A 20,259-nucleotide genomic window follows, 5' to 3' on the forward strand; every position below is an offset into this window, starting at 1 on the left:
AAGGCACGTAGGAGAGGGTGTTCGATTTAGGCTAGCTTGCTGGTGCTGTTCCACTTTGCTATACACACACCTCACCCGAATGCACGAAGTTGAGCTCATCTGCGCAGAATTGTTTACCGCAAACGAAGCAAACGAAACGGCAGCACGGTGCAGCGTGTGTGCGTGTCCGCCCGCGCGCTCAGTTACCAATTGTTGTGGGATTAGGATAGGGCATGGTGAAGGAAGTTGGCGGTAGAGGAAGGCAGATGGGAAGGCCCTTTACTATTATTTTCTGCTGCTGCTGCTGCGGTTTTGCTGCCGCGTGCATACGTAAACAATTCACGAGAGCGCAACAATGCCTCAATTATAATATTGCCTCTTACGGCCAGATTGTGTGCTGATAGAGTGATACTACTGGGAGGGGGGACGAGAGTCACACCAAACAGAGCCGTCGCCGTCGTCGCCGTCGGTTTTGCAGCTGCACTTGACCGCTGCACTTCTCGCTCACTCTCGCGCGCACATCACATCAAAACCTCATACGACTCTGGGCGTCTACTGACAGGGTAGTGCGCGATGGCCGCCTCCGCTGAGGGGACGACGCAAAACGAGCAAAAACGGAGGAAACAGTGCCCCGGGGGCAGCACGCCCCACGTGCCAGCGGCAGCAGCGCATCTCAGCCTCATCTGGCACGCGCGCGCATCTGCTATATGGGCGCTTGGGGCACGTTCTGGGAGTCCAGGGTCAACCATTGATTGCTCTGGGGGAGGGGGAGGGGGGATGAAGAAAGGAAGGGAAGCAGTAGTAGCTCCCCCTCCTCCCCGTGTGTGGAGGTTTTGCTGGCCATGATGGGGCCGCAAAAAGAGTCCATGGCAATAGCATCAGCACAAGGCAGATGCATGGGCTCCTCTCCCACAACAACAACAACAACGGCAACAACGACCTCCAAACACAGACACACACACACACACACCTACCAAACCGGTGCTAATCTTGCGCGAATGCTAATTGTTTACTGCACGAAGATCGCACACGTGGTGTGTGTCTGCTGTGGAAGAAGCTACTCAAGAGAAGGATAGAGAGGGTGGAGCAAAACCCCAAGAACACTCTGGAAGAGGATGCGTGCGTAGAGTGACACTGAAACCAATAGAAAACCCGGATGCATTATTCATGCACACTCTAAGGCCTAGCATGCCGCAAAGTTGTGAACAGCAGTGACGTGTACAAGATTTTAGTCCTTCGAACCGGATTCTGGCAACAACCCCGGGCCAACAGTGTGCGTCTGGTACCCTTTTTTTGCTCCATTTTAAAGTAGTGGTTGTGGATTTTGGTTTTTGCTGCTGCTGCTGCTCGGTTGATCCTTGCCACGAGACACCACCACTTCCATGCCCCCTTCTTTCCTTCTTCCCATCCCATCTCCCTACGGGGATGGCCCTGAGCTTTCCATTAGCGTGTTGCGCGAGCGTGGCGCATATAGATATACGTTTTACACCACACACAAACACACACGCACATCATGTGATGACCCCGCTGGTCATATCAGTTAGCCTTCGCGGCCGCTTTACATTGCTCCCTTAGATGCAGTGGCGGTGGGGCCGGTGTGTATGCATCTGGAAAGACGGGACAGCGTTGCGCTGTACAGGCATGATTTTTCACGATCGGGTCATAATAGCCGCTCGGTTGGGGGACGGCCTATTACATGGTGTACAGCGTGATGGTTCGTTTTATTTCTCCACTTTTATGCCTGTCCACTAAGAAATTGCTGAATAGGCTATTAACTTTTTTTTTTTTTGCGTGCAACTTGTATCTCCCTTATTCTAGTAGCAAGCGAGGCTGACCTCGAGCATGATGAGCAAGTTTGTGCTCACTGCTTAGTCGCTCAAAGAGTTCTATTGCAATATTTTTTTTTTCTGCCTGCTCCGCTTCCCTTAAACGTTTTCGGTCTTGATTTGAGTGCCTTCTCCTCCTCCGTCGACTAATTTTTGATGATGCGGCTTCCACATTAGGACTTCCGGCACTTCTGGAATGTGCCGTTTAGCGTTAATTACCCCGGCTGCCATCTGTACCCAAGCTTTCGGGTAGGTCGGGTGGCAAGGGGTTTACGCACACGATTCAATCACCCCTAATGACGTAATAATTGCCTGACACTTTTCCTAATCACCCGCCGAGGGCAGTGTCGTGTACAGGTGCAAGGTGAGGCAGACGCTTTCTTTTTTTCTGTTACCACTTTCACTCCCGCTGTTGAAAAGAAGCGCGCTCAAGCCGAGCCGGTAACGATGGGTTGTGTTGATCGCCGTACGTCATCTAATCGTAATGCACTGTTGATGATGATGATGACGACGGGTCTATACTTAATGGTGGCGCAAATATCATACCCCTGTACTCGGCTCTCTTATCTCGTGGTGACATGCGGGACGCAACGTCGCACACACACACGTCATGCAGATGTGCTAGCCCGTTTTTGCCCGTGGTTTGTAATGAAGTTCTGCTCACCTTCCAAGGTTTCTCGCCTTGTTTGTCTTATTTTTTGCTTGCTTTCAGGAATTAAAAAAACAAAAACTGAAGATTAGCCTTATTTTTTGCACTTTGCTCGAGAGCGTTACGTTTCACTGCAGCTAGAAGTTATCTTACATCTACTCGATCTTATGGTCGGATGTTTATATTGGAGCACACACACACACAAAAAATGAAATGCGTACGCTATAGTGCCTCGAGTAAAGCCAACATGGCGACGGCAAAACCGTTCGTTTCTCTCTTCGGCTTACGGTTGACAACGGGCTCGTCGCTTGCGATCTCGTTGCAGTTTCTCGAATTGCTTGGTGTGCGCCGTAGCGATACGGTAAGTGCCGCCGGGTAAGATGAGATCTCTCTCAGCAGCAGCGACAATAGCGGAGAAGAAGGTTGAGAAGGTTGAGAGGCTAACCACCGCGCGCTCCACTCGTGTCCGGTCCGAGCATAATGGTGTAACGCTGCGTATAACGCTTTCGCACGCGCTATCGTCTGTGATATACCGGTCGTGTGAAGACACACTCACACTAACGACCCGTGTGCGGGGGGTAGTTAGAATTGCCCTCTCCTTCATCCCTGGTTGTGTATGCTTGTGCTTATGCGTCTGTGTGTGTGTGTGTGTGTGTGTGTGTGTGTGTGTGTGTGTGTGGTTGCGAACGCGTTACTTCCCTTACAGAGGAGGGTCGATATTGAGCCAGGGCCCGGGGTTGCGTTTCTAGCGTTGTCGGCATTTTGCGTCAGTTCTTGCGCAGCCCTCGAAGATTACGGACAGCAGCAACGGTGTGTGTACATACGCGCTTCGTATTGTATGCTCGGTCGGGAGTGTCTGTGTGGAGGGAGAGGGGGGATTTTTCCCCTTAGTGCGTGTGCGGCGATGGTGTACCCCTTACCTAAACCTACCCGGCAGAGAGGAGAGAGGATGCTTTTGACAAAACGGCTCATTTCATATGTGAAATGCGCTAAAACACGTGTGCTTCCGCGAGGGAATGTTGAGTTGGCAGCGAGAAGAAGAAGCCTTACTAGTTGTGCTACGAAAACGCGCTATGCGGTCGTGTGCAAACTGGTCTTTCCGTTTCCTTTTTTTATTGGTGTGTGTGTGTGTGTAAGCTCTTCACATGACATAGTGAAGGAATTAACTAACTCAAGGGGATCTTGCGGAATGTAAAATAGAATGGAAAGAGAGATGTAGTGGGTTTGCGAGAGCGAAATGATGTGATGGAATGTAGAATACACGTTTGTATATTGAAGATGTCCTATATTACTATGGCAGTTTGAAAGAATGCGATCATGTTCTGCAATCAATTTTGCAGTAGCACTACGACCTCCTCCAACGTGAGATGCAACGAAGCAGCTCCATGGTCTGATGGTAGTCGCGTCGATTGGCACAAAAGCTGGACGTGGTTCGTTTCTCATCTGTGAACTGTCGTCGTCACTCCCGTAGCCAGTCAAAAGCCATAGGGGTATGATGGCCGTGTTTTTCGTTAGTTGTCACTAACACTCTACGAGAAAGAGCAAAATGAGACAGGCAAATTTTATTATAGAGTGAGTCAGCAGCTGACACTCACTGAATATGTAAGCACACCACGACAAGCAACACTCAAGTAAAAGTCAGTAGGGAATAAAATGTATTGTGTTTGTTTGTTACCACACGCTCTTGGTGTTGGCCATTTGCAGGCTTTCGAGTTGCTTTGTGTGGTGCACCTGTCTACCTGTGTGGATACGACCCTCCTCGTCCCTGTTCCCGTACTTTTTTCCCTTTTCTATGTGTGTCCGTCATGGACTTCTTCGCGTTGGACACGCACACAAAGGATTGTCTTTTTTAGGCCTGCGGTAACTCTGCTGCAGCCCTTTTGCTGGAGAGATGACGACGAGATACACCGGTGGTGGATGACCCATCCCTGTGTCCAGCTTCTTCCTAGTGTGCTCACCTGGCTGGGGACTCTTCTGCTGTGATCTCGCTCGCTCTCTATCTCTCGCACGAGATACTGCTGCTGCTGAGGGTTTCTCTCGTTGAAGGGATGATACACCGCGCGCACGATCCAGCCACACCGCACGGGAAAGCTGCAGTAAACGAAGGTCAAAAAGGGAACGAATTTTCGACTCCCTCTCTGTCTCTACGCTTTTTGGTTTAAAAGAATTGCACTCGTGATAGGTTTCTGTTTTCCCAAGCGTGCGGGCCAGTTTTGAGTGTTGATCAAGCGATTCTTCCTCTCAGTGTCGGTCGCCTCTCTTGCTTGCACTTGCTCTCTGCTCGTGGAACCCGCTTCGCAAGAGAGAGAGAGAGAGCGGAACGAAATTTGAATGCGCTTTTCAAACGGTCAAAAAACGGAACAAACGACGTTTGCTTTGGCGCGGCGCGTCATCGTCCATTTCGCAGTGTTTGAAACAGCAGCAGTTGGTGTCTACACATCTCTACCAATACGGGGGCTGGGTAACAGGTGCGCTTGGATGATTACTACTAGAATCGTTGCCCTCTCATCCTCTCTCTCTCTCTCTTATTCTTTTTGGTTGTGGACACCCGCCGCACAACGTACACAGACACTCACCGGGAATGGTGTAGTACTGGATACTAAATTTTACTACCCGTCTATCAACAGTGTATTTTAGCGTGTGTGTGTGTGAGAGAGTGTTTTCTCCTTAGTGTTTTCCCAGCTGGCATTTTCGGTAGCAACGATCGTTCTACTTCGTAGGTTAGAACCGTCCGCCTGCCAGAGAGCTGAAGAGAGCCACATCTGTGCCGCTGTGTTTGTGTGTGCGCGCGCGCGTGTGTGTGTATGTGTGACTTTGTGTGAACAGTGCGGGTGAGAGAGCGCATTGGCAGCAAAAATACACACACCCGCGGTCAAAGAGCCCAGCAGAGTTCTCTCTGTGGCCAGTTCATCTTCATCAACGTTTCATCGACGCGCTCCTGCTTCAATCAGCCAACCACAGTGTGTCGTCCAGCAAACACAGGCGCCGCCATCGATCAGTACATCCATCGTCCTCTGCCTTCCCGCAACTCATCGCATTACTCGTTGAACCTGCCAACAAGTGTTCTCCGGGCGTGTGTTTGTGTGATACGGCTACTACCTCTACTGCTGCGGCGTGTGTGTGTGTATCGATTCTGGCAATAGTGCGCGCGAGTGTGCACCCCCTTAGTCCAGTGTCTCTGCTGCTGCTCACGTGTGTGCGGTGTGTGACATCGGCATTTTGTGTTTTTGCTGCGCGCTTCACTCTAGATTGAAATCATCCTCCGAGCCTCTTAGTGCGCGAGCAGATAGCTTAACAAAAACCGCAACTGGTGTGTCGCCTTTACTTCTGCGCACAGCAACACCATCCCGTACGCCGAAAAGATGGTTGCGAGCAGTAAAATGGTAAGCGGGTTTTGTGCTTTTTCTTTTCGTGCGTTTTTGGCAGGTTTTTTCGCGTTTTGGTTGTGTTTTGGCTGCAAAAGAGTGTGTGTGTGTTTTTGTACACCTGAAAAGGAAGGCGCGTGCCAAAATCTTGAATTGAGGTTAACTTCTTGCGTGTTTTTTTTATTCTGTTCGTTATTACACTTCTATCCCAGACGCGTGGAAAAATTGTGTTTCGCCTGATGTATGTAAAAAGTAAAGATTGCAAAATTATCTCACAAACGCACATCCTTTGCCTGAATATTTGCTAAGTTTGCGCCATGGCGCAAACAAGAAAAAAGTATGCGTCTCCTCCAGCCAAATAAAATGGCAGCTGCTGCTGCTAGCTGTGTGTCGAGCGAGCGATCGCGCGACGCCGAAATTTTGTTCTGCACGCTGTTGCGCGTAATACTTGTGTGTGTGTGTGCGAAAAAGAACAGCCGTGTGGGTTTTTTGACAAGGTTTTTGTGTGTGTGTGTGCCTTCCTGTGAGGTCCTAACCAAATGCAAGGGCATGTTGTAGCCTGGTGGGAATGGCGATACGAAGAAGATGTGCAACGGGCGCGCGTTTTTGCAATGAAAAAAGTGCACCACCCGATGGTGTGTGTGTTTCTCTCTCTCTTTCTCTCTCTCTCTCTCTCTCTCTCTCTCTCGCGCGCGCGCGTACATCTCTTTGTTTCTCTGTTTCTTGGTGGCCAAGCAAACGGCGTCACCTTGGAGCCCTTTTTTGTGCAAGCCTCACTTTGTGTGTTCTCACCCCAAAGCCCAAACCGGTTAAATTGAAAGGGAAACCCGTGTTGGTGCGGAAGAGAATGAACCGATGGGAAGGGGTAGGGGCCAACTTTCCTGTGCTGTTTTGTGTAGCATGGCGTTGGAACTAATCCCAGCTCGTCTGCCTTGTCTCTCTCCTGTTTTGCCCCTGTTCTCTCACTCTCCCGTTCATAAACCGGATGCTGGAGAGGCAGAACCTTGAACAATGTGTGAGCCAAACGGAGCAGGAATGGTGTCCCATGTACATCCCGCCAACTACAGGCACAGACATTTTTTTTTTCCTCAATTTTACGAATGCTTCCAATCCCCAACGTGGAGTGTGGGTACAACGTGCGGGATGGCAGGGTTTCTTCGTTTCCTTGTCTGAGGACGTCTGAGGTATCCTCTTTTTTTTTAATTCTATTTTAGACATATTTTTTAGCATATCACTGTACAAATTCTGCTAAAAATTCTACGCTATTTGCTACGCCCCACATGGATTCGATCGAAACTGGAACTGTATAGCTTCCAGACCAAGGTTCAAGTTTCATCCCGAATCCAGAACTTCTAAGCTAATTCCTACGCTGCATTGGGATTGCCAGGTATGGTTTGGTGACCATCAGAATTAGGTACCCGAACGGAACTAATTTTGTATCGGTTCGATTCCGAGACCAAGTACAAGTTTCGTTCCAGAATTCCTACGCTACACATATTCTCTCGATCGTTACTGGAACTGAATTAATTTGAGACTCGGACCAAGTACAAGTTTCATTCCGAATCCGGTATTCCTACGCTGCACATGTACTGCCGGCTATGGTTCGTCGACCAACAGACACAGTTACTCGATCGAAACTGTAACTATATCGGTTGCATCCCGAGACCCGATTCAAGTTTCGTTCCGAATCCAGTATTCCTACGCTATTTCCAGTACGCAGTACTGGATCGGTATGAGTTATTTATCAACTCCAGGATAGGTATGGGTTCATAATCGGATTCAAGTAACTTCGGTTCCAAGGTTTCAACACTGCTTCATGATCAGTTCCAGGTCCTGGATGGATTCAAGATTGGTAACAGTTTACAGGTCCGATATGGGTTTGGGTTTAGGATTCTTACGGAGTCATCATCTGATCCTCAAATTGATTGGGTTTTAAGACCCCATTATTTCGGCGTACTCTTTACGTATCTTTGACATCTGTACCCTTGTCAACTAGTTGTAAACAAAATATTGTCATTGAAAAGAACTATATACGAACTGAACGACAATACGATATGACGGATGGAGGAGGTGCACAATCTCTCATAATTACGCACCCAACCTGAACACATGCCCATGAACTCTTCTGTCGTCCACTAATGTATCTGCTATTAGTCTGACAGGCTTTTAATTTTCGTAAAAAAATGGCATTTTTATTGTAGCCCTAAAACACACACACGCACAAATATTTGGAAGTAAAAGTCGGAAAATCGAAAAAAAAACACCTGCGTGCTTTGGGGCAGTCGCACTAAATCCGGCGGTCGTCCGTGACGTACTTTACCGTTGATTGCACAACAATACAATCATGCACACATAAACACAAGCACACACGCATACCGAATGGGTTAGAATTGGCATCAGATGGAAAAAAACGACAGCAAAAAAAGAAAGAAAAAAAAACAATCCCATCAAAATGGGTGGCATCAAAGAGGAGAGCCGCGCCCCATTCGTAACCTTGGGCCCGTTTTATTCCGGGGTGCCACAATAAAGTTCACATTATGAGGGCGAACGTGAAGGCGACGATAGGCGTGTGCCAGCCAGACAGTGGGAGACATGTTTGGGCGATAAATCATTCGGTCGTATCATCATCCCCCGTTGGTTCGAAATCGTGGGTTAACAATCAGATAACCAGATTGGGGACTTGTAAGTTTGTAAAAAGTCCGTAAACGTGATAGTGTGTCCCATATATTAGCCTTATTTAGGCTTACTAATACTAATGATATTTGCTGGTTTAATTCCTTCACTTATCGCGGAAGAAAGGTAGCTTCTGCGAAGAAGTTGCGTCTCACATCACCAATGGTGGATATTTAATTTTCCCTCGTAGAAAGTAGCTGAGAGAGAGAGAGCGAGAATCCGAGACGAGAGTTGAACTCCATCCGGCCTTCAATTGTTTGGATGCTGACACGTTTATACATTCGACCGTCGGGTCATCGCGTGTAAAATAGGTTAAAATGTGATATGGTTCAAAAATTTACTGACCATCAACATTCCCTGGCTCTTCTTACCAATTTAACAATATGTTAAAATCTCTACCAATTTTACGCTTGGTTTTGACTTCTATTCTTCATTTTCCCTCCTGCCAGAAATAAAAACAATCAAATGACAAAAAGAGTGAAACATCAATCCATTAATCCATTTTCACATGGACAACCCGAAAAGTGCTGCATTATTTAATCCAATGTCCAATCGGGACCTGTGTGTGTGTGAGTGTGCTTAATCTCTGACCGTTAGAACCGATTGCCCGGGAGAGTTCCTCAAGGTCTGGTGCCTCCGAAATGCAAAGGGAGCTCGGCAGCGCTTAAACAGGTCAAAGGGAGGCGGGGGAGTGCAGCAAAGTTCGACCCTCCGCCCCTTCTCGTCATCCATTGCACCACACAGAGGGAGGAGGAGATGTGCCACACGTGCTGCTACTGCTGCAGGATTAGTTGACCGGGTGGGAATAGGTTGAGACCGAGAAGCGAGAACAAACGAGTCATGTTACCAATTGTGTGTGTATGTCTGCCAATATGCGTCCGTAATTGGATTGACGCGTAATCTACCCTATTATGGTTGACCAGGGGATTGCCGTCCGTTGCAACACACCGCCCCCTTCCCCGTGACCGTTTCGATCGATTACTAGTCCCTAGTGCGAAACGACCGAGTGTGAGTGCAGTGGCTATAGTGTTTTGGTGTACATTAGGAAAAGCGGTTCTGGTTTTTAGAACCGTTTCCAGCACACACACACACACAAATTGGTCACAAGAGGGACACAAAGGTCACAAAGGGAGCAGTTTATTAGAGAACTTAGATGAGCTCCTGGGCTCTGTCGCCTTCGCCAAGAAGCGAAAGGAGGTCATCGATTAGCATGCATACCAGGCAGGATCTCCAAAAATCCTTCAAGCAAGCAGCAGTGTTGGGGCATGTAGCGCAAAAGCCGGTCGCTGCTGCGTTGCCCATTGGTGTGGAATTTGCATGCACAACACGTGTATGGTGTCGTTTGTGGGTTTGTTACCAGGGTGATGTAGCGACCCGCAATGCGACCAACGGGGTGCGATCCCCAGCGCATATCAATTCTTTCGAGCCTGATGGCTGAAAGCCGGTTGCGATGTTGCGATTCAATGTCAAGGATGCGCACGTAAGCACATCGCTAGAATTCTAAGCTTTCTGCAATTATAATAAAAAAAATTGCATAATCCTCTCTGTGGCAAACTGCTCTAGTCAATCTCCTCACACTAAAGAGCCCCTTTAGTAGTACGACCACTACTCAAACCCCCCAACTGTCTCGTGGCACACACGCTTTAGTCGTTTTAGGTCATGGAGTGATTACCGCCTGGACGAAGGCAGCAAAAGCCACAAGAACACATGATTATAGAAGTATGAAAATGATAAAGTCATCATCACCAACGTTCCAATGTGCTGTTGAAGGTGGTGGGGACCTGTGTTAGCTCCTGCTTATCTTACCTGCCTTGTTTCTGCTTACAATTCCACTAAATAATGGTCTGGTGGTGTTGCGTCTACGTGTGTAGTGTGGCAGATTGTGGGGCCAATCGTTGCGCAACCTGTGCCACCAAATTTATCGCGCGAAAAGATAAAGGACCAAGCGCACTGAAGAGCGTCGTGGTGTGAAGGTCCAGACTAGTGATGGGTTTAGTTGGCAAACATATGGTTTCGACTCCGATCCGACTCCAACAGTCGTTCGGAGTCGTCTGGAGCCGTTCGGAGTGGTCCAGAGTTGTCCGGAATCGCTAGGATTCGGAGTCTTCCGGAGTCACCCGGAGTGGACCTTCGAAACAAAGGCCTGTATACGAAGTGCACGAGCAATTTATAAGGCCAAAAACACAATGAAATGAATTCTATGTTCACAAGAGCATTGCACCGGACAGCATTGCAGGTTGACTCCTGCCGATTCCGATTCCGGTAGATTCCGGAAGACTCCCACTCCGGGCGACTCTGGACGACTCCGGACAACTACAGCAGACTTCGACTTCAAACAACTCCAGACAACGCCTGACGACTCCGAGCGACTCGAGACCACTTCGACCGACTTCAGACGACTCCAGACGACTCTAGACGACTTCAGATGACTCCAGACGACTCCGACTCCGGAAGACTCCGACTGCGGATGACTCGGGACGTCTCCGAATGACTCGGAAGGACTCCGGATGATTCGGAACAACTCCGGGCAACCAGGGACGACTCCGGGCAACTCGGGACGACTCCGAACGAATTCGGACTCCAGACGACTCCTGAAGACTCCTGTCGACTCCAGACGACTCCGACTGCGGATGACTCGGGACGACTCCGGATGACTCGGGACTACTCCGGGCAACTTGGGACGACTCCAGGCAACTCAGAACGACTCCGAACGACTCCAGACGACTCTTGAAGACTCCTGACGACTCCTGAAGACTCCTGACGACTAAAGAAGACCCCGAACGACTCTGACTCCGACGATTACGACTCCGGATGACTCTGACTCCAGGCAGTGGTTCTCATTTTGGTCGAAGACTAACACTAGTCGAAGTCGGATCCGAGTCGTGGGCGCGCTCCAGAGAGCGTCACATCACTAGTCCAGACGCTTTTTATGCTGTTTTGCTTCGCATCTTAGCAATGAGTTAAATTATGGTTTGTCCTGACGAATTCGGCTTGCCAAACGCGTGTCGGGTGGACAACTTTGTTTGCTCCCGCCCATGCACGACAGCACGTGATGGTTTGCTCTCGCGCACTATCTATGAACGGGACTGCTCCCCAAGGGACAATCGCTGCGGCTTTGTCTCTCCTACTAGCTACCAGGATGTTCATGAACACATTTTTTTTCTAAATTTGTTTTTTCTTCCTTGCTTCTCTTCCTCCCCATTAGATGAACGTGCGCGTCACGACGATGGACGCGGAGCTGGAGTTCGCGATCCAGCAGGGCACCACAGGCAAGCAGCTGTTCGATCAGGTCGTGAAGACGATCGGTTTGCGAGAGGTCTGGTTCTTCGGGCTACAGTACACAGACTCCAAGGGCGATAACACGTGGATCAAGCTGTACAAAAAGGTAACACATTTGCGAACACAATCGAGCTTGTTTTGTATTGTTTTTTTTTTCTTTTAGAATGCTAGTTGTATGCGCGTGTGTGTGTGAGAGTTGTTATCGCTAGGAAATTTGTTTTTTTTTCTCGTGTTATGCCATCAAAACCTCTCGTATCCGCCAGACGAATCGATTTTTAGAATTGGTCGCAGCCTAATTACTCTTTCCACGGTACTGTTGTTTGTCGTTTGCTGCTCGGTGTCGTAATGCCTGCATATACCATCATCCAGCTCTCCTTCCCCGGTGTGACGATGGCTATTAGCAATTTTACTCCCACTTTTCTCGTATCCCCCCCCCCCCCCCCCCCCCCCCCCCCCTGGACAATGATGATGGCCAACAACACTGAGGCGGGTTGAGGGAGAAGTATGTATGTCGTCCGTCAAGTAGTGTCGTCGGGAAGCGCGATAAGAAGAAGGGAGAAGTTAGCAATGGCATGTCAAATGGTGTGCACGGCATAAAGGCCATCGTGCGAGGGAAAACGCTGGCGGCGGCGGCGGCACGTATTGCTTCCAGGCCAGGCTCTTGGTGAGATCATCGTGTGCGCGTTCAAGAAAGCAAACCCGGCCTGCTGCTGCTGCTGATTAGAATTACAAAGAGCGTGCGCTGTGGGGAAACTCGTGGGCTTGTAATTGCTGCTAGTAGTTGTGTGTTGGTTTTTTTTTCGCTTTTTCAAACGGATGCTGCCAATACCCTTGTTTTGTTTTGCTCCTTGCGCCTAGTGCTCCAGTGGCTAGCTCTGCCTAGTGACATATCCGGAATCGTTCCGCCTGATCTGCCGCATCGTTTATTTTAATGAAGAGCCCTCTTCTGCTTTGTGCCTTTGGCTAGCCGGAAAACGTCATCTGCAAGCATATGAAAAAGATCGGCAAAATCATCAAGCGCAACATTGAGCAGCATCATCACCGCCTGCTGAGCTCCAGCCTGACCACCAGCAGCAACAGCAGCAGCAGCAGCAATGGTGGCAGCGGTATGAACGGGTCAAAGGTCATGTCCTCCTCGTCGAACACACTCGACGGTGACTCAGACTCGGACGAGGACGATCTGGTAAGGTGGCAGTGGAGTGTACCGGTCGCTGTGCCGGGTACCGGGAGTGTGTGCCATCCCTTCCTTCCCGCAGTCCTCCCATCAAGTGGCGTTACATGCCAGTGTGCGCGAGAGCGAGCGAGTAAAAGAGTGGCGAATAAAAAGGGCCAACTCAAGCAGGATTCTAAAATGAAAAAGTGATGTAAGAAGCGCAACTGCAAGTCAATAATGACTGACCTTAGCAACGCGGAGAAGACAACCACCACCATCACCCTACTGCTCCTTCCCTCCAGCAGCACTTCAAACGACAACTTGGTCCGTAGCAAACGCACGAGCGAAGCGTACAGGGGGTGGTACCCCTAATCGATTTTGTATGTTTGCATTTGCATCATCGCCCGATTCTAAATGCATATTTGGCAAACACACGATCTTTCCAGTGCATCGTGTGTGTGTGTAACTACTGTAAATATTTTCCGATCGCTCTCCGACGCCAGACGCCGCGTGTAGCAGCAATAATTGCCTCTGGTGTGGGCCATATGGGATTCGTTCGTTCTGGCTGCCTACACGCCGGTTTTGTGTTTGTGTTTTTTTCCGCACAAAATGCCCCTGCGGTCCTTCGGGGAGCGCTCCCCCTGTCTCTCTCTCTCTGTCTCCTTCTGACTTGCGCGGCAGGTTGCTGTGCGTCATCATCACGCGGCAGCGGGTGGAACACCAAAGTTTAAAGCGCTGTAGCAAAACCACAAAACTCTGTACAAACGAACGAGCGGAGCAGTGCTAAAGGGCATTTGGTGTGTGTGTGTGTAAAACAAGTCGACCGGAACCGAAATTGGATCATTGGATTTTTGCGATTGCGCATGGCCCCTCGTAGTAGTATACTGCGTGTCCCAAGCCGACGACAAATCGCTTGTGCGCAGCACCATCAGCGTGTTTTGCTCGGTACTCTGGTTGCGCTGGCAAGCGTTCTTCTTGCACCAACAATTATAACAAAAAACAGCACACACACTGCCCTATTCTAGTGGTAAATATTTACAAACGTTTCCGCTGGCCCTCCCTGCGCGGTATCAAGGTTTACCGCTTCCTAAGAAGCGGCGTGATTCACCAAGCCGCAGAGCCCGGTTCTTTGCTATTACTAATCGAGCCGAGCAAGGGTGCCAACTTGGACATAAAAAACGAGTCACACATTGCATCCACATTGCTCTTCCTCTCTCTCTCTATGTTGATGCAATGTTATAGGCTTTAGGTGTCCTCGTCATCCAACATTAATGAGCGCTCTCCCTTTCGCATGCCGCGCTGGGCTGGGGAAACAATGCAGTGGCATCCGGTGATTTCTTCCGCAGAGCTGTGCTGGGAATCATTTACGATAAGCGTTCATCAATTTCATCTCCCTTCTATGTGTGTGCTTTTTATTGCTGGGTGCTGTTTTCCCCAGTGACACAGCATCGTCGTGTCTGTAATACTGGTTTTTGTGTTTTCTACTGCTACTTTTAGCTTGCGCGAGAGTTGACGCAATTGGCTTGCGTTGCCTCTGGAAGGAAAGGGTTGAATTGCCCAAGCGGACATGACGCTCTCTCTCTCTCTCTCTCTCTCTCGCAATATCGGTGACCGGCTCGCAGATCAGGTGGCAAGATCGAATCTTTTTTTGTTCACTAGCACCACCCGCATGACGCAATTGCAACGTGTGAAGATGATACAATGTAGCAGTAGGGGCTAGAAAAAGTGGCTGACGAACAAAACGGTCAGAATAAGAAGTAGTAGCATTTTTGTAACAGCAAAGGTAACCCTTTTAACAACACCAATCGTACACGCTGCAGCACTGAGGAAGAATTCCACTCGTACCACGTGTGCCGCCCTACTGGCAAAGCAAGCGGGGTGCAAGGGAGGGTTGTGTACTGCCCCACCCCCTTTCCCGTTAGCTGTGGCACACCAAGAGGTGTCGTAAGCGAGGTAATTAAATAGCAATCGTAGATAGAGCCCTGTGTCAATTACGTAAGCGCGCGCGCACACACAGCCACAGATGTGGCGCATGATGGATTGCAAATGAGTTTTGATCTTAGCCTAGGCAGGTCCGCGGAGACAAACCAGTGTGCATATGTTGCAGCCTCGATCAGCTATCCGATGCCTCTCTGAATTAGTGATGTGCTCTCTGGAGCGCACGACTTCGAACCAACCCCGACTATTCTTAGTTCGATTCCGACTCCTGCCAAATGGGAACCATTCGTTCCAGGTCGGAGTCATGCGTTGGAAGTCGTCGTCGTGCCGAGTCTTCCGGGATGACTACGACTACGACTCTGGATAATTTCGGACGACTCCGGACGACTCCAGATGACTCCGAACGACCTAGACGACTCCAGACGACTCCGAACAACACCGATCCGGACGGCTTCGGACGACTACGACTCCGACTCAGGAAGACTCTGGACGACTTCGGACGATTCCAGACGACTCCAGACGACTTCAGACGGCTCCAAACAACACCGACCCGGACGACTACGACTCCGACTCTTGAAGACTCCGGACGATTCCAGAGGACTTCGGACGAGTCCAGACGACTCCAAACGACTCCGAACCAATTTCTGCAAATTGAGAACCATTCGTTCTAGGTCGAGAGTAGTCTTCCAGAGTCAGAGTCAGAGTCATAGTAGTCTGGAACGACTTCGACTCTGGAAGTTTCTGGACGACTCCAGAATTCTCCGAACGACACGGACGACCCTGGACGACTACGACTCCGACTCTGGATGATTCCGGACGACTCCGGAGAACTCCAGGCGACTCCGAGCAACACCGACCCGGACAACTCTGGACGACTACGATTCCGACTCTGGAAGATTCTGGATGATTCCGGACAACTCCGGACGGCTCCAGACGATTCCGAACGACTCCGAATAATCCGGAGACGGTTCCGAAATTGTTGGAGTCAGATCGGAGTCGACTCCGGACTTTTGCCAACGTTACCCATCACTACTCGGAATCATTGCATCTTTCTCACTCCCTCTCTCCTCTCCACCGCATCATAACCTAAAGGCAATTCAAAGTCCACTTCGAGTCACCACAGACTTCAGATGCGACGAGATCCTTCTGCCAAGTGTTGTCCGTACACATGGCACTCTCTGCCTGCTCGCCCTGGGTTGGAAACGAGGCCCCAGGTCCCAAACTTCCCCCCTACGCGCACATCAAACAAAACGACAAGAATGCGTAGCATAGAAAAAGAAGAAAGAAAAAAAGGTAACCTTAAAGTGGTGCGGGTACATTGTTTTTACTACTACTGCCACGGCTGATAAGGACAAAAAACACACAGCGTACGAGTACTACGAGCGTGGAAGATAACGTTGGAGAAGGGTGAGCGCACACACACGCATATCTATGATGCCATCGTTGTTGCTAAGCGTGCGCAGATATGTTTCAAGGCAGAAGAAGAATATGTTTTATTTTAGACACTCACTTACAGATGGTAAACTTTGTTGAAGCTTCTCTCTCGCTAGCACTGCTGCCCTCCTTGACCCTTGAACCGAGAGGAGGAAGAAATCATCCCATCAAGTGTGTCACTCTTTCGTCTGTATGTTTCCCCCCCTGGTCGGGATGTCTTGCCCCGGTCAGGTTTAGTTACTACGGTGGCTGTTTGAACACACAAAAACCGAACGTCTCTGTCTGTCGCTGCCTTTGGTTAATTGTGTTAATTAACATTTAGCGCGTGTAGGCACCAGCTTCATCACGGAGCGGGGTGGAACATTAACGCTCTAATATATCAGTGTGTCTGGGTGCATGGTGCTGTTCCTCAAAGATAGAAAAAACCCCCTAAAGTAGCCTTGCGCAATTTTGGACCATCGTCTCTGCGTACGCGCATCATCCGCACGCAGAGTGCCGAGCACGTGACACAGACTGTTGATTTAAGGTTTTTTCCTCCCATTATTTGACTGTCTCTCTCTCTGTCTCTCTCTTTCTTCCCTTGAGTCACGCCAACTCCCCCCTCCCCTTTTTTTTGTACTGCAGCCTCTCTTGTTCGGCGAAGCTGGTCGCGCAAATTGCTGCCAACGCATTAGCACCCACCCACCGTTTCGCGCCTTGTGAGAGGACCTTGTGCACGCGCGCTTCGGGACAGGCAGGCAAGCAAGCAAACAAAAACGCGCAAATAGTAAAGATTCCACCGCACTGTTTGTTTGGCCCGCGGGGCGAAATAAGCTGATCATGATGCGTCCCGCTAAATTTTAGGCCGTCGTCGTGCACATTTGCTTCTTTTTCTGCTGTTTTTTTTTTTTTTTTTTGTTGGTCCCACACATCCGCGGCGTATATAACCTTCCGGAGTTGCCGGAGTTGTGCGCTAATCAACACCGTGGCAAAGTACCGCACCGAACCCTGGGGCATGGTCTCACATTAGCGTTATCAACATTATCGTTATCGTCGTAATTAACTCCGCCAACAACGACGCTTCAACCACACACACACACACAGCACAAATGCGTGCAGAGAAAGGTGGAGGAGGGGAACGCACACGATGAGGTGTGCGTTTAGAGGAGACCGTCTCTGCACCGGCACCATACTGCAGTGTTGTGTTGTGGCTCGCATCTTATTTGCAACTTCCATTTTCCCATGTTTTCCCACACTGTCTCTGGGGGTGATTTGTGGGTATATTTTTAAAGCCCGCCCTCACTTGAGTTAATTACCTAAAACCAGAAAGGGGGTTCGTCGTCTCACTGACAGTTGCAATTACCGTTGGATGATTAGGAAAAGGAGACGAGACGCAAACCGGGCAGAGCAATTCCCCCCAATGCCTCGTTCTAGCGCCCGTTTCGTTCACAAACCTTCTCTATTGATAAAAAATTGTGGTTGTACTATTTTTCAACAGTTCTAAAATCTCTTGTTTACTCTCGCTCTCTCTCTCGCTCTCGATCTCTATTTTGTACTTGAAAAATAAATAATAATAAAAACCTCCTCCCCACTTGTGGTAACTGCACCACACCACACCCACCCACTTTACAGTGTTTTCATTTAATTACGTTTCTTTATATATTCTCTGCATGCTGCATGTTTGCCCTTTTCTCTCTGGTCGCACGCGTCTGCTGTGTTTCTTCGTGTGTTGTTTGTGAAACTGTGCGTGAATAGACAGGGTCGACGCCGTTTTCCAAATGGGTAACATCATCACACACGCGTGCACCGTCATACCGTCTCTCTGCAAAACCCAAACGCTTTCCGAAGCAAGGAGAGCAGGATACCGAACTCAATTTACTTCTGTTTTTGTTTTTTTACTCATTTACTTTACTAATCGCCATTTGCTTTCCCAACCCCGGTACAGGTGATGAGCCAAGATGTGCAAAAGGGTGACCCGCTGCTGTTCAAGTTTCGTGCCAAATTCTACCCGGAGGACGTGGCCGAGGAGCTGATCCAGGACATCACGCTGCGCCTGTTCTACCTGCAGGTGAAGAACGCGATCCTGTCGGACGAGATCTACTGCCCGCCGGAAACGTCCGTGCTGCTCGCGTCGTACGCGGTGCAGGCGCGCCACGGCGACTACAACAAGGGCACCCACGTGCCCGGCTTCCTGGCCAAGGATCGGCTGCTCCCGCAACGGTAATTATCGGCTCTTTTTCTTGTTTTAGTGCCTTATGCGAAACAGCTCGACTAATTTGGTTTTCTCCCCCTCCCCCAGGGTCATCGACCAGCACAAAATGTCCAAGGACGAGTGGGAAAACTCGATCACCACCTGGTGGCAGGAGCACCGCGGCCTGCTGCGCGAGGACGCCATGATGGAGTACTTGAAGATCGCGCAGGACCTGGAGATGTACGGCGTGAACTACTTCGAGATCCGCAACAAGAAGGGCACGGAGCTGTGGCTCGGCGTCGACGCGCTCGGGCTGAACATCTACGAGAAGGAGGACCGGCTGACGCCGAAGATCGGCTTCCCGTGGTCGGAAATTCGCAACATCTCGTTCAACGATCGTAAATTCATCATCAAGGTAATTAATTGCTGCGTGGCTGCTTGCCTCTGTTTTCACGCTCGACATTCACCTCTGCCTTCTTTGTATTACCTCCCCTCCCGACCGATCCCAGCCGATCGACAAGAAGGCGCCAGATTTCGTGTTTTTCGCGCCGCGCGTCCGCATCAACAAGCGCATCCTGGCGCTGTGCATGGGCAACCACGAGCTGTACATGCGCCGCCGCAAGCCGGACACGATCGACGTGCAGCAGATGAAGGCGCAGGCCCGGGACGAGAAGAACGCCAAGCAGCAGGAGCGCGAGAAGCTGCAGCTGGCGCTGGCGGCGCGCGAGCGGGCCGAGAAGAAGCAGCAGGAGTACGAGGACCGGCTCCGCTCGATGCAGGAGGAGATGGAGCGCAAGCAGGCGAACCTGAGCGAGGCGCAGGACACGATCCGCCGGCTGCAGGAGCAGCTGAACCAGGTGCAGGCGGCCAAGGAGGAGCTCGAGCAGCGCCAGAACGAGCTGCACGAGATGATGCAGCGCCTGGAGGAGACGAAGAACATGGAGGCGACCGAGCGGGCCAAGCTGGAGGAGGAGATCCGCGTGAAGCAGCTCGAGATGCAGAAGATCCAGGAGGAGGTCACACTCAAGGACTCGGAAACGAAGCGCCTGCACGAGGAGGTCGAGGAAGCGATACGGAAACAGGTAGCCAAGGGCAGCCGTGTATGTATCGCTCCGTCTCTCTGTTTCGCTTCCCCCTTTTCCATACATGCGAGCGGTTCGCGCTGTCTCACTGTATCTCTCTCACTCTCACTCTCTCTCTCTCTCTCTTGTTTTCTCGCAACCACCATCCACTGTCACACAAACACACCATCTTGACCATTCGCTAACCCCCGGCAAAATCAATCTAACGTTCCATCGAGCGGCGCAGTAACATTACTCACACTGATCGCTGATGAAACATCTGCTGTCTTTTTTTTTCTTCTCTAAACACTGAGTTTTGTTGCACTTTAATATACACACTTTAACAAACACACACAGTGCTGCAAAATGTCACTGTCAATGACATAAAAAAATCGAACTGAAACAAAATCCATGTCAGCGTTACGTACTCACTTGTGATAATTAGAGGTGATTCTCTAAACGATTGGTGTGATCAATGCATGCTTCGTGACATTTTTGCGACCAACGCTTGGTCAGTCACTATGTCATGACTTTTTTTCCTGTAATCAGTTCTGCAACATGTCACTGACATCATCATGACAAATTCTGGCTGAAACAAAATGATGTCAGCGTCACGAGCTCTACTGTGATGATCAGAGGTGAGACTCAAACAATTTCTACGACCATGACATGCTTGGTGACATTGTGTGCAACTAACTCTTGGTGATCAAGTGACTGCACTTGGTTACGACA

The 20,259-nt window shown here is 49.9% G+C and overlaps 1 protein-coding gene across 4 annotated transcripts in view; it reads left to right on the plus strand.

The window, feature by feature from the left end:
- The window catches only part of LOC120951165 (moesin/ezrin/radixin homolog 1), a 37,307-nt gene that overhangs the window by 13,256 nt on the left and 3,792 nt on the right, over nt 1–20,259 (plus strand). The window contains exons 1-6 of one of the 4 annotated variants that reach the window (XM_049608500.1): nt 3,246–3,264; nt 5,082–5,837; nt 11,698–11,877; nt 18,221–18,495; nt 18,575–18,881; nt 18,976–19,566. In XM_049608500.1, coding sequence (XP_049464457.1) covers nt 5,817–5,837; nt 11,698–11,877; nt 18,221–18,495; nt 18,575–18,881; nt 18,976–19,566 — 1,374 coding nt within the window. In that variant the 5' untranslated portion in view covers nt 3,246–3,264; nt 5,082–5,816. Of the gene's footprint in view, nt 1–3,245; nt 3,265–5,073; nt 5,838–11,697; nt 11,878–18,220; nt 18,496–18,574; nt 18,882–18,975; nt 19,567–20,259 lie in introns of those variants that run through there. The other 3 variants (XM_049608501.1, XM_040369716.2, XM_049608502.1) reach the window with 3 other exon arrangements.

The sequence above is a fragment of the Anopheles coluzzii genome, chromosome X, assembly GCF_943734685.1.
Source record: "Anopheles coluzzii chromosome X, AcolN3, whole genome shotgun sequence".
NCBI lineage: Eukaryota > Metazoa > Arthropoda > Insecta > Diptera > Culicidae > Anopheles > Anopheles coluzzii.